Consider the following 14,629-nt stretch of genomic DNA (forward strand, 5'->3'; position numbering starts at 1 on the left):
GTTATATGTTAAGGAAAAAGCGAGCGCCTTGCGGGACACTTCTTTCTGGGGCAGAAAGTTTCATGGCTTTCTGCCATGCAATTTCTTGCCCTGTCACCAGTAAAGTTAGGTATGCAGAAATTTAATTTAAAAAAATAATATATTCATATATATATAAAAAAAATAATATATTCATATATATATATATATATATATATATATATATATATATATATATATATATATATATATACATACACATATATACATATATACGCACACACACACACACACACATATACATATATATATATATATATATATACACACACACATACATACATACATACACATATATACACATATACATATACACACACATACATACATACATACATACACAGTATCTCACAAAAGGGAGTACACCCCTCACATTTTTGTAAATACTTTATTATTATTTTTTTTCATGTGACAACACTGAAGAAATGGTACTATACTACAATGGAAAGTAGGGGGTGTACAGCTTGTATAACAATGTAAATTTGCTGTTCCCTCAAAATAACTCAACACACAGGCATTAATGTCTAAACCACAGGCAAGAAAAGTGAGTACACCCTTAAGTGGAAATGTCAAAATTGGGCACAAAGTGTCAATATTTTGTGTGGCCGCCATTATTTTCCAGCACTGCCATAACCCTCTTGGGTATGGAGTTTACCAGAGCTTCACAGGTTGCCACTGGAGTCCCCTAACATCCACCAGCTCCGTGATGTCGTCATGGAGGAAAGGAAGAGACCTTGCGCTTCTCCCCCTTCTGTTTGAGGATGCCCCACAGATGCTCAATAGGGTTTAGGTCTGGAGACATGCTTCGCCAGTCCATCACCTTTACCCTCAGCTTCTTTAGCAAGGCAGTGGTCGTCTTGGAGGTGTGTTTGGGGTCGTTATATTGCAATACTGCCCTGCGGCCCAGTCTCAGAAGGGAGGGTATCATGCTCTGCTTCAGTATGTCACAGTACATGTTGGCTTTCATGGTTTCCTCAGTAAACTGTATCTCCACACTGCCAGACCATGACACTGCCACCACCATGCTTGACTGTAGGCAAAACAAACTTGTCTTTGTACTTCTCACCTGGTTGCCGCTACACACACACACTTGACACCATCTGAACCAAATAAGTTTATCTTGGTCTCATAAGACCACAGGACATGGTTCCAGTAATCCATGTCCTTAGTCTGCTTGTCTTCAGCAAACTGTTTGCAGGCTTTCTTGTGCATCATCTTTAGAAGAGGCTTCCTTCTGAGATGACAGCCATGCAGACCAATTTGATGCAGTGTGCGGTGTATGGTCTGAGCACTGACAGGCTGACCCCTCACCCCTTTAACCTCTGCAGCAATGCTGGCAGCACTCATATGTCTATTTCCCAAAGACAACCTCTGGATATGATGCTGAGCACATGCACTCAACTTCATTGGTCGACCATGGCGTGGTCTGTTCTGAGTGGAACCTGTCCTGTTTAACCTCTGTATGGTCTTGGCCACAGTGCTGCACCTCAGTTTCAGGGTCTTGGCAATCTTCTTAAAGCCTAGGCCATCTTTATGTAGAGCAACAATTCTTTTTTTCAGATCCTCAGGGAGTTCTTTGCCATGAGGTGGCATGTTGAACTTCCAGTGACCAGTATGAGAGAGTGAGAGCGATAACTCCAAATCTAATACACCTGCTCCCCATTCACACCTGAGACCTTGTAACACTAACGACCCACATGACCCCGGGGAGGCAAAACGGCTAACTGGGCCCCATTTGGACATGTTCACTTAGGGGTGTACTCACTTTTGTTGCCAGTGGTTTAGACATTAATGGCTGTGTGTTGAGTTATTTTGAGAGGGCAGCAAATGTACACTGTTATACAAGCTGTACAATCACTATTTTACATTGTAGCAAAGTGTCATTTCTTCAGTGTTGTCACATTAAAAGATATAATACCGTATATACTCGAGTATAAGCAGAGGTTTTTAGCACATTTTTTTGGGCTGAAAACGTCCCCCTCGGCTTATACTCGAGTCATAAAAAAAAAAAAAAAAATGTTCCCGGCCGATCCAACGTGCTCCGAGGCCCCTTAGATTTAAAAATGGCACCGCCCGGCGCCAACATGTCACCGCTCATGCGCCGCCGCCGCTTGGGAAAGGCCGTACACGTTCGGCTATTCCCGGGAATAGCCGAAAGTATATGAACTTTCCCGAGCAGCAGCGACGCATTTGCAATGACGTGTTGGCGCCGGGCTGCACCATTTTTAAATCTAAGGGGCCTCAGGAACAGGTGAAACTCCTCCACAGCCGCACTACCTGCCGTTATGTGGGGCTGCGGGTATACTGCAAGAGATGCAGTGCTGCGGGCATGGTACACCTGTACCATGCCCGCAGCACTGCATCTCCTGTATTATGCCCGCAGCCCCGCATTCTCTTGTACTATGCCCGCAGCCCCGCATTCTCCTGTACTATGCCCGCAGCCCCGCATTCTCCTGTACAATGCCCGCAGCACTGCATTCTCCTGTAACATGCCCGCAGCACTGCATTCTCCTGTAACATGCCCGCAACTCTGCATCTCCTGTACCATGCCCACAGCCCTGCATCTCCTGTACCATGCCCACAGCCCTGCATCTCCTGTACCATGCCCACAGCCCTGCATCTCCTGTACCATGCCCACAGCCCTGCATTCTCCTGTACCATGCCCACAGCCCCTGTTTTGGGTCTCGTGGTGGTCCAGTTGGGTCCAGTAGCTGCTGCATTTCCCATCCTAGGCTTATACTCAAGTTAATCAGTTTTCCCATTTTTTTGTGGTAAAATTAGGGGCCTCGGCTTATACTCTAGTATATACGGTAAAATATTTACAAAAATGTGAGTTGTGTACTCACTTGTGAGATACTGTATATTTTGAGGGTGCAAATAGTAGTGGGTGACTAAAGGTCTGATTCAAGGTGCAATTAGGGTTTAAAGAAAGACAGGCACAAAGAGAACTTTGCTGATTCAGGCAATGTGACAGTATTTGTGAAAGGCATCCTAACCCACTGATACTTACCTCTTAGCGATCTCACGTTGCTCTTTTATCTAGCTCAGCTGGTGCAAAGTAACTCATGTTTTCTGTAAATGGAGGAGCGTATGGCCTCCTCCGATGTGACAATGCTCATGTTTAGCTCCCAATTACTATAAGGGAGTGATATCACTGCCCTCCTCCAGGCTCTGACAGCAACCGACAACAGGTATTTTGGTGCAAGCTGCAAAGAAGGAAGCGATGGCGATGGCTGGAGTGGCAATTATTGTGAGTCTGTCTTTTCACAGTCACTTGTGTTAAAATATATAACTGTAATATATATAATATTTTTTAATCATACATATCAAGGAAAAAATATTGGTCTATAGTCGGTGACAGGCGTTTCGAATCTCAGCTGGTTCCTGCTGAAACTGCCAAGATTCCAACCATGTATGGACAGGCTGTCAGTACCCAAGTTCAACCAGCCTGCCTGATTTTAGACGCAATTATTGCAAGGCTGTTATAGCCGCTAGCAGTAATCAGTGTCTTTTCGTCCCGCCAGAAGAACACAATGGCCCGACGGGAGGGATTCCCCTGGCAACAATGTCTATACATATAAACGGCCTATGTATAGTTAATAAACACACGCACATTGTAACTATATTGCGCACTGTTAAGACTCCTTTTCACAATACAAGTCTGTCAGTTGGCCAACTCACTGAACAATGCACACTGTGTGGCTGATATCTCAACAGCTGTTAAGAGGGAGGCAGAATATTTGCACTGAGCCAGTAAAAGCTCACAATGGTGGCTAATCTACAAATCTCCGAAGTTAAAACAGTTAAAAAGTGATAGAGCTAACTTAAAAATGGGAAAATCATATCAAAATTTGCTTGAACGCTTAACTTCAAGAAAAGTAATTCTCCCCATCTGCAGTGGAGTTGCACCCACACTACAAGGGTTTACTGCTTTTTTCATATCTAGGGGATTTTGAAACGCATTTTTTTCATTACCCAATCTTCTGCTCCTGCAGGATCAATCGATTAACTTGGTACATTCAGCCTGCCCATTAATTATTCAAACTGTGTATGGCCGGCCTAAGTCTGTTTTTTTAAAAGAACAAGCGCTCTTGCAGAATATCAGTTACAAAATGAGACCAACCATTTAACACTAGCGTGGGTGTCTACAATGATCAGCTTATATTTATTTGTGTAACACCTTTATCCCAAAATGTTTGCTGTAACTACTTATCAAGTATTCGCTGGAGTTCATCTTCCATTTGTTAGTGTATTTAAATCTTCTAGTGCATCTAGCACTTCCCTCGCCCCCCCCCCCCCCCCAGGTAAACAATGCTGCTGTCCAAACGTGCCCCCTGTGCTCCTTCATCCAGGAGGGGGCACACTAATTTAGGAGTTGTTTTAGTGGCCATATCACCAGGTGAAAACAGAGGGGAGAAAAAAATGCCTAAAAAAAAAAGAAAACGAATGCAGTCATTCCATCTAACAGATTTACGGTAAGCTGCAATATATTATATTTTTGGTTTTGGGTTTAGTACCGTTTTATTTTAGCTTTCACATCAATTTTGGTGTAGGAGCCTTTCACCCCCTCTATCATGTGAGAGTGCTCAAGCCTAGTGATTGGCTGATAGCATTGTCACATTAGAAGTGGTCACATATCCAAAACCACTGGGGATGTTTTGCTGACTGAGCTAGATACAAGAGTGGCGGGGGAATTGCTGTAGAGAAACAGTGGGTCACGAGAGGTTTAGTCTTGAAAGGCATACAATGGGGTTGATTTACTAAACCTGGAGAGTGCAAAATCTGGTGCAGCTGTGCATGGTAGCCAATCAGCTTCTAACTACAGCTTGTTCAATTAAGCTTTGACAATAAAACCTGGAAGCGGATTGGTTTCTATGCAGAGCTTCACCAGATTTTGCACGCTCCAGTTTTAGTAAATCAACCCCAATGGCTCTTTAAAATGGTCATACACATTACAATTAGATCAATCTACTTTAGATTTAACAATACTAAGTAATGCGCAAACAATGTATTCGATTTACGTCCAATCAGGCAGGCCCTGTATAGTTATTGGTATATCTAAAAGGACATTGTACAATCAAACTGAATGATCAGCTTTACATCACACATAAATTACAGAATGCAGGCTCTTGGGTACCTGTAAATGGGTATTTGACAAGAGCTTAAACATTGAACTGACTTGATTTGTAATGATAAAAATACAAAGTACCTTTACCATAAAAAAAAAAAAAAAAAATTACAAGGAAATGGGTCAGGACAAACATTAAAGCAGTCACTATTGACTATTTTTGAGAAGCGATCTTCCTTATCCTTACTTTGCTTCTTAGCAGGTCATTGACCCGAAGAATGCTTGTTCCAGTTCAATGACTCACAGATCGGAATTTACTGGAGCAGCCAGAATCTGGGGCAGTTGTGCATGGCAACAAATCATTTTTTAGCTTTCATTTTCAAAGCTTAATGTGGTTGTAAACCACAAACATGAAACATAAACAAAGCATATCCCTCTATAGTGTGTAATTGTCACAATCCAGAGCACTAAGTGTAATTTCTGTCTGCTGCCCCATTCCTCTGCTATCAGCATGAGTCACTTCTGACAATTTAACTGAATAAGCTGAAGGTTGAAGTTGACTGGTCACTATTCATAGCTGCTCCAGATTCTGTCTGTTTTAGTACATCCACACGACTAATAACTAGGGATGCACCGATCTGACGTTTTTGGTCCCGATCCCGATGCCGATCTTTTGCTTTGTGAAATCGCCGATCCCGAGTCCGATCCGGAAGTACTGTTTTGTGAGCTTATAACAAAATAATACTTCCGGATCGGTATCGGCAGATACCTTAGGCTACGTTTCCACTATTGCGGCTACAAAGTCGAGCTACTTCTAGCGCGACTTTGTAGTGTGACTTGTTTGCGGCTACTTCTGGGGACTTCAGTGCGACCTTCCTTCTATGAGAGACAAGTCGCACTGAAGTCGGCCCAAAAGTAGTGCAAAAACCATTTTTCAAGTCGCTGCAACTCAAATCGCAGCAGTTAGAACGGGCCAAATTGAAATTAATGGCTTTTGACTTGCTGTGCCATTTAACATGTGTCAAGTCGCACAAGTCGCAATAGTGGAAACGGAGCCTTATAACATTGTGCATTTAAGAGGTTAAACTTCCCTCCTCTGGCAGACAGAACGAAAAGATACATTGTATGCATTGTGTTTACTTAACTGGGAGACTGACAGGAGGCTCTTTTTTTTTTCTTTGACAGCTGTTCTCTGCTCCCTCACAGCTATGTAAAGAGCAAAACCGGATCGGCCCGTGGATCTGTTAATTTTACCGATCCCCTGCTCCAGCTATTATGGCCATATCGGCGCCGATATCCTACCCTAATATCGGATCGGTGCATCCCTACTAATAACATCACCCATACAGAATCAACATGTTAGTTCTTGCCAAAGTCAGCTGCACATGCAAAGAACAAGCCAAGATATACTAGGCTTCTCCCTTGCAGAGGGAGAAATGTAAGCTAGTCAGCTGTGTACCCTGGGGATAATTACAAAGTAACTTTCAACATAGTCAAGTTTTCCTCTTTGGCCCCTTTCAGACGGGGCGGAATCTGTCAAGCGGATCTGCCTGCTCAGCGTGGGATCTCTTTGCTGATCCCCATTGAGCAGGCAGATGACAAGTCAGTTTCCACTCCGATATGAGGAGCAAACATGGACACAGCCCGCTGTTCTCTTTGGGGCGGTCGGATGGAAACAGGCTGCCTGTTCGTTTCTATCCATCTGTCATCCGATCTCCATCTGTCTGTTTTTAGCAGACCAGAGCGGATGCTGGTGGGCGTCAGTGGACACAACCGCTTTATAGAGAATGGGTGATCAGATCCGGTCCGCCTGAAAACGCACAGGCGGGTCTGATCATTTCACTGGCGTAAAAGGGGTTTTTATCGTAATGAAAAGTAACAAAGTGTCAGAACCATTAGCAGAAAAACAAAACTTAATTACACCCCCTTTGATATGACTTAACAATGCTTTTCAAGAAGTTGCCATTGTGAAAAAGAAACAGATTGTTTAATATACTGACCCGCAGCATAGTCTTCACATATTCGGCAAAGACTGCCCAGTACAATTTGTTTCCTCGAAATGTACGTCGCATGAAAAAGGCACCAGACATCCGAAGCAGCTCACCAACAATTTTCATGCCCATGAAGTCTGATAACAGAAAAAAAAAATGTTGCAACTCATTACATACAAGAAAGGAACAAACTCTTATTGCTCCCAACCCCTGACTACTGGAGAAGAGAACCCCAAAGGCAACACCTGTACCCTGTGGACATCAGATTTCAAACAAGTCATGGATGTTGAAAATAAAAAAGGGGAAGTGAAGTGTACTTTGAGGCATTTGTATAATGCCAACAATTTATACAGTACTTTACATACTATACATCCACATCAGTCCCTGCACTCAAGTAGCTCACAATCTAAGGTCCCCATTTCAAAAGTAAAAATTCATGCACAAACATACTAGGGACAATTTAGATGGGAGCCAATTAACCAGCATGTCTTTGGGGTATGGGAGGAAATTGGGACTACCCAGAGGAAACCCACACAAGCACAGGAAGAGCATGCAAACTCCATGGCCAGGATTCAAACGGAGGACCCCAGTGCTGCAAGGCAGAAGTGCTAGCCACTAAGCCACTGCGCTGTCCATTTTTCCAAATGTTTCTAGCTGCAAAGGGACCAGAAAAATATACAATTAAAGATGCAAATCAGCAGTGCCAGTATTAGCATAGACTTGTGCCTCAAGTTTGTGTCCGAAACACTGGGACACAGCTGTCACAATAGCCTGTATACAAAAGCCTACCACTTTAAGTACACTTATACTACATAAAAGAAACCTGCAATGCAGCCGCTGTCAGTGTTCCTGCATCAGGGTGCATTAACACCTGCAAATGCAGACAGCCTCCGATTAGATGTGAGAATCCAAGCAGAGGTTCCTGCGATTAGCTGCAAGTGACAGCCTCATTGAAAGCAATGAGAGTCTGCCGGCTCTCGCATTAAATGGCGGCCACTCACACGTAATCACTCATGTAGCGATCACATGCCAGCGATTGGCCCTGGATGCAGACTGTCTGCTTACAGGGCTGATCACTGACATGTGATTGCTGCATGAGCGATTACATGCGAGTGGCTGATCCCCCAGTTGTCTGCACATGTCCAGTATCTTCAATGAACTGGAAGCCACTAAACCTAAAGATGGTCTGTTATGCCAACCTCAACTTTTATAGGCTGACTCACCCCCTCTTGCTGTTGGTTACTTATGTACAGAGGGTTCCTAATGTCCTATAGAAAGCCATTGGTAAGCCAGCCATTGAATTTTTTGAGTGAAGTGGAGATTAGCGAGATATTGGCTCATGGGGAGATGACCAGTGTTATGTGCACTCAGCTGATGCCTGTTTATGGTACAGTTACTGCAAGATAGGAAAGGATTGCTTAAGAAATATGTGGCCTTATTTGCATTTAATGTGAAATGCTTAGATGGTAAATGGTAGAGGACAGTCCAGTCTAGGTCCAGATGATTGGATTTTTTATAAAAATTCTAATTGTACAATTCTACCTTTCTGTCAATTCTGACATTTTAAGGAAGGAAATAAATCATTTTGAAAAGTATTTATTTAAATATCTAGGTCATACAGCTCTTGATGTAAACAATTTGCCAAAAGGGAAATGTTTAAATTCCATCAGTAGCCACAAGGAAATCTTGTGTGACATATGGAATGCTGCGTTACGGTGAACAATCCTTAGAAAAATATAGAAAGAGCTATTGTTCCCCCATGGAAAGATGTCATTATGGTACAATAGACATTCTAGAACCTGTAGAATTAGGCATCATTAGATCCATAAAGACATGGATGAGTGAGTTTGGGGGTGGAGGAACTTGACTGTTAGTCTAGACTTCAACCCGATCGAAAACCTTTGCTATGAATTAGAGCGGAGAGTGTGAGCCAGGACTTCTCATTCAACATCAGTTCCAGACCTCACAAATGTGCTTCTGGAAGAATGGTCAAACATTACCAAAGACACACTCCTAAACCTTGTGGACAGCCTTCCCAGAAGAGTTGAAGCGGTTATAGCTGCAAAGTGTGGGCCAACTCAATATTGAACCCTACAGACTAAGACTGGGATGCCATTAAAGTTTATGTGCGTGTAAAGGCAGGTGTCCCAATACTTTTCGTAATATACTGTGTGTGTACACACACATATATATATATATATATATATGCGCATGCAACTATTTTACTGATCATTACACAGGAACTTTTCTCCAAAAAAAATCATGTGCAATAACATCAGTAACCTTTTTAGGGCTGTGTGAATCAAGCAATTTCATTCACACTGCCATAAAAAAAAAAAAAAAACACAGATTCAAGTGTTTTTCACGGATCTGAATACAGCTGCATTGTTTTCAATAGAACCATTGATACAGGTGCGTAAACACGAGCTGATTTTATATCCGTAACACAGAATCCAAAAATCTACGTCTAAGAACATGCACTTTACGCACTCACACGAATAAACACATGTATATACTGAAAAATAAAGCAGCATAAAAACAAGTTATGTATGCGTACACATCTATGCATTTAAACGCATCTATTCGCAAGTATTTTACTGATCATTACGCAGGAACTTTTCTCCTATAAAACATGTGTAATAAAATCAGTAACATTTTTACAGCCGTGTGAATGAGGCCTTAAAGAGAAAGTCCAGGCAAAACCTAAATAATGCTAAACCTGCTCTGTGCCACCTTCTATACCTAATCCATCTAACCCTGTAAAAGCAAAAATCTCTGTACTTACCTACTCTGCAGCCGATCTGGTCCAGCCTCCAGCAGTGGAAGAGAGAGGACTGACAACGACTGTGAAATAGCTGGGAAGCCACGTCACTCATAGACTTTCTATGGGGCTTCCATTGTCAGATGCCTCTTCTGCACCCGCCTCCATGCTGAAGCCACCACTGACAGCTGATGCTGGGACCGGACTGGATCGGTTGCAGAATTGGTAAGTTCAGTGATTTTTTTCTTTACAGGGTTAGATAGATTAGGGTTAGAATGTGGCACAAAGCAGGTTTAGCTTTTTGCCTGGACTTAAGCCCCGTACACACGCACAGATTGTTGGCCAACTGATCGGCCAACTTTTGTCCAGTGTTGTTGTGTTGGTTGAAATGTGCTCTAGACTTGCACTGGACTTTTGTTGGCCAACAAAAACCAACTTCAGAAGTGATGTCATGTTCTGGTTGACTTTCAGTGTGTTTTTTCTTCTCTGAGCATGCCCAGTCTTGCTCATCTGATCTTTGTCTGCCGAAATCTGTACTGACTCAGGAACAATCGGCCGTTCTTTGTTGGCCAACAAAAATTTATAGCATGCACACCAGATTTTTTTCAGCCGAAAACTTGCAGTTGGTTGTCGGAAGCATCATAGTAACAAGCCTACAATCAGCAGATCGGACGTTGGCCAACAATTTACGGCCAACAATCTGTGCGTGTGTACGGGGCTTTATCCTTTAAAGTGTAAGTCCACCCTGCATCTATAGACCTCGACAATCTAACACTAACCTATCTATCCCTGTAAAGAAGAAATCAGTATACATACCTTTTATGATGCTGGTCCGGTCTCCAGCACCAGAAACTTTGCAGAGGACACAGCCGACAACGGCTGTGAAATGAATGGGAAGGGACGTCACCCATACACTTACAATGGGGCTTCCATTATCGGATATGTCCTCTGCACCTGCCTACACAGCGAAGCCGCGGCTGACAGCTCAGCGTGGGATTGGGTCGGATCAGCTTCAAAAAAGGTATGTAAACTGATTTCTTCTTTACAGGGTAGATAGGTTAGTGTTAGGTCATGGATGACTGTAAATGCAGGGATTTTAGTGTTACGGTAGACTTCTAATTTAAAACTAAATAAATGCTTCAAAAATGATTATGCGGATAAGGACAATACTTGCCCATCCCAGCTGCAATGACAGGAAGTGCAAGGTCACAAGTGTACAATACATAGGACATCATCAAAAAATCGATGTAGCTCCGATGACTTGGTAGAAGTACAACTGGATGCTCATGAATAGCTTGAGCCAACTGCAAACAAACAACATGAATGTAAGCAAACGGGTACTTTAAACTTTTTTCGATGTGCTAAATTACAAAAAAAAAAAAAAAAATGCATAAGATCTGCAATCCAGTCATAATTATAAAAGTACTTTCCATGAATAAAAAGTAATATACAACACAAATATCTTGGAGGAGTGTGTTCTGGCAATGGAATTGTGCTATGGTATGGCTACAGGACCAGCAAGCTTTTGGTACTAAGATGATAAAATGAGTATGCAGAATAGGGGTTAAATTGTGTTAGGGTTAGTTTGGGATTTAGGTTAGGGAAGTTTAAAGTGTAACTCCACTTTTGTAGGGGTAAAGAAGATTAGCAAAAAAAAAAAAAAAAAAATTATATATATATATTTTATAAAATAAAATAAAATAATATATAAAATATAAATATATATAAAATATTATAGCATATACAATTGTCACAAGTCATTTTGTAATTGATTTTTATTACAAAATTACTTTTCCTTTTCAATCTGCAGTGCTGTAAAATGCAATGCAATATGGCAACCTGGAGGCATTCTGTAGACAGATGGTGTAACACCTCCAGAAATGCAATTTCCTGCTTGCGCGATTGGCTTATTGATTTGTCAGAAATCTACACTAAGATAAAAAAAAAAAAAAAAAAATTAATTTTTGGTATGGTACTCCAAAAGGGATATAATGTCTAATGGGAAGCAGACCCTGCCATTTTCCTCATTAGAGCCCTGAAGGTGCAGCAGCTGATGGATAACTATAAAACCACTCCCATAGAGATTCACTTTCCACATGGACACAGACAAACAGCTATTTCTTCAGAATAACAAAAGGTAGGCATCTGCAACAAAGTTTGGTAAAAATGGGATTTTTGATTTACCATAAAATCCATTTCTCTGGTGTTCATTGACAGACACAGCTCCTGATTCTTCCTAACCATTGGGTTATACTACCCCCTACAGAAGTAGGACACTAGGCAGGAAAAAGCTTGACTATGCCTATGGGCAGTCCCAGGGGGTATACACCCACTCTCAGCTATAGGCACTCAGTTTTGTTACAAGCAGTGTCAGAAAAAAGCCAACTCCACAGAGGGGTGGGTGCTGTGTCCATCAGACAAACTGATTTTACGGTAAGTAAGTCAAAAATCCCATTTTCTCTTTCATTGACAGACGCAGCTCCTGATTCTTCTTAACAATTGGGACACCCCAAAGCAGTGTGAGTAAAAAGGGGTGGGTAAAAAAAAAGCAGAAAAAAATTCCCAAGGCTAACCATAGCCAACCAGGTAACATGGAGCTCACCCATAAACAACTGGAGCTCACCTGAAAAAAAAAAAAACCAATACACCCTCAAAGAGGACCAGGTCCTCTACACAGCAGCCAGCAAAACCTTGTGGCCAAAAGAAGCATCAGCAGATGCCATCACATCCACTTCATAAAAATGTTGTAAAAGTGTGCAGACGACCAGGTGGCCGCCCTGCAAACCTGCGTCACTGACGCTTGATGACGGAAAGCCCTGGAGACACTAAGCGCCCTAGTAGAGTGCTCCTTGACAGGGAAAGGAGGAACCTGACCCTTGATGCAATAGGCCTGGACCATCGTCTGTCTGATCCATCTGGAAATGGTCGCAGAAGAAGCGGACAACCCTTTGTGAGGTCCGTCCATGAGCCCAAATAGAGAGTCTGACTTTCTAAAAGACTCTGTAGCTGCCAGGTACACCCTAATTGCCCAGACCACATTCAAGGCATGCAAGGTAATTTCCTTTGGATGTTTAGCCTGGGACACAGGGAAGGCAACACAATGTCTTCATTCAAATGACAGTCAGAGACCACCTTAGGAAGGAATAACGGACAGGAACGAAGCACCACCTTATCCTTGTGAATCACCAATAAGGTGAACAACAGGATAACGCCGCGAGTTTCGACACCCTGCGCGCAGAAGTGATAGCCATCAAAAAAGCGCACCTTCTGAGCAGCGTAAGCAGGGAAACCTCCTGAAAATTTTCAAAGGGAGGCTTCTGTAGAGTTGAAAGCACCACATTGAGATCCCAGGGTGGCAACAGAGCCCGCACTGAAGGAACCAAATGTCGGACACCCTGAAGACAGGTACGCACCAGGGAGTGCGAGGCCAAAGGTCATTGGGAAAAAACGCCAAAGCCGATACCTGCTTTGATGGTACTCAAGGCCAATTTCTGTTCAACACCCCGTTAAAGAAAGGTTAATATCTGATCCAATGAGAAGGAGCGAAGATGAACCCCAAGAGACTCACACCATGCAATGTACGTCTTCCAAGTACGATGATAGATCTTCCTAGCTTTGAACAGCGTAGGAATCACCGACTCAGACAAACCTCCATCCTTCAGCACCTGGCGTTCAACAGCCAAGCTGTCAAAGCCAGCGACTGTAAAGCAGGATAGAAGATCGGTCCTTGGGACAGCAGATCCTCCCTGAGATGAAGCCCCTAAGGAACATCAGCGACCAGCCGTACCCAATCGGCGTATCAATACCGCCTAGATCAGACTGGATGGAATCCCTTCTGCTTTGATCCTGCACAGGAGTCGTGGCAGAAATTTGAGAGGGCTGGAACGAATCGGTCAGCCCACCTTAGAACCCCTGGCTACTTACAGAGCCGCCAGGACACTACTTGTGCTCCCTAGGTGATTGACATAGACCACGGCCATGGCATTGTCCAAATGAATTTGTCCAGGGAACCCCTGAAGAATTATCAAATGAGCCAGACAAAGGCTGATCGCTCAGAGTTCCATAAGAGTAATCTAGCGCAACCATGTCAAAAACACTGGATGCTGCAATGCACGCAATGTTGGACAGGCATTCGTGGAGCTTCAAAAATGCTCATGAAAGCCAAGCTTTTGAAGCGAGTGTAAACTTAGCCTAAGGCAGCCATAAATCCTGTGATTTACATGGTTGCCGGAAAGAAAAGTTCTCGATTCCACCATCAACAGTCAGTGTTAATGAGGGAATACCCCCCGCAAAGTTATTGAATTGTACTGGCTGGGGGTGTGGGGAGCTATCTCTGCCAGGAGAATACAATGAATATTGCTAGTGGCTAGAGCTGCCGGCAATAATCGCATGCTATAAATCTGACATGCTGGTGGTACCCAGGTGGACATGGGTACAATCAGTCTGCCCATAGATGGATCGAATCAGTCGGGATTTGAACCATCTATGACCGACTTAAAGCGGGGTTCCAGCCACCTGTCAAGAACATAAAAGTCAGCAGCTACAAAAAGTGTAGCTGCTAACTTTTAAAAAACAGCCACTCACCTGTCCCATGATCTAGTGGTGCACTCAGCCCAGCCGTTTTTATTCTCTGTCCTCCCTCGGCAGCGCCAGCATCTTTACTATGGGCACCCGGCTGTGACAGCTTGCGGCTTCACAGTCAGGTGCCAACTGCGCATGCGCCAGTCGTGCGGCACATTGTGAATGGTGGATGCAGTCTTCTGGGACCTG

General features: G+C 43.2%; 1 protein-coding gene across 1 annotated transcript in view; it reads right to left on the reverse strand.

The window, feature by feature from the left end:
- LOC309551146 (dihydroxyacetone phosphate acyltransferase-like) overlaps positions 1-14,629 on the reverse strand; it is a 70,836-nt gene that overhangs the window by 48,710 nt on the left and 7,497 nt on the right. The window contains exons 4-5 of the mRNA XM_082251620.1: positions 11,034-11,163; positions 7,108-7,235 (exon numbers count right to left, since the gene is read on the reverse strand). Of these exons, the coding sequence (XP_082107746.1) occupies positions 7,108-7,235; positions 11,034-11,163 (258 nt within the window). The remainder of the gene's footprint in view (positions 1-7,107; positions 7,236-11,033; positions 11,164-14,629) is intronic.

This window comes from Pelophylax lessonae (genome assembly GCF_965119305.1).
Source record: "Pelophylax lessonae genome assembly, chromosome: 3".
Lineage (NCBI taxonomy): Eukaryota > Metazoa > Chordata > Amphibia > Anura > Ranidae > Pelophylax > Pelophylax lessonae.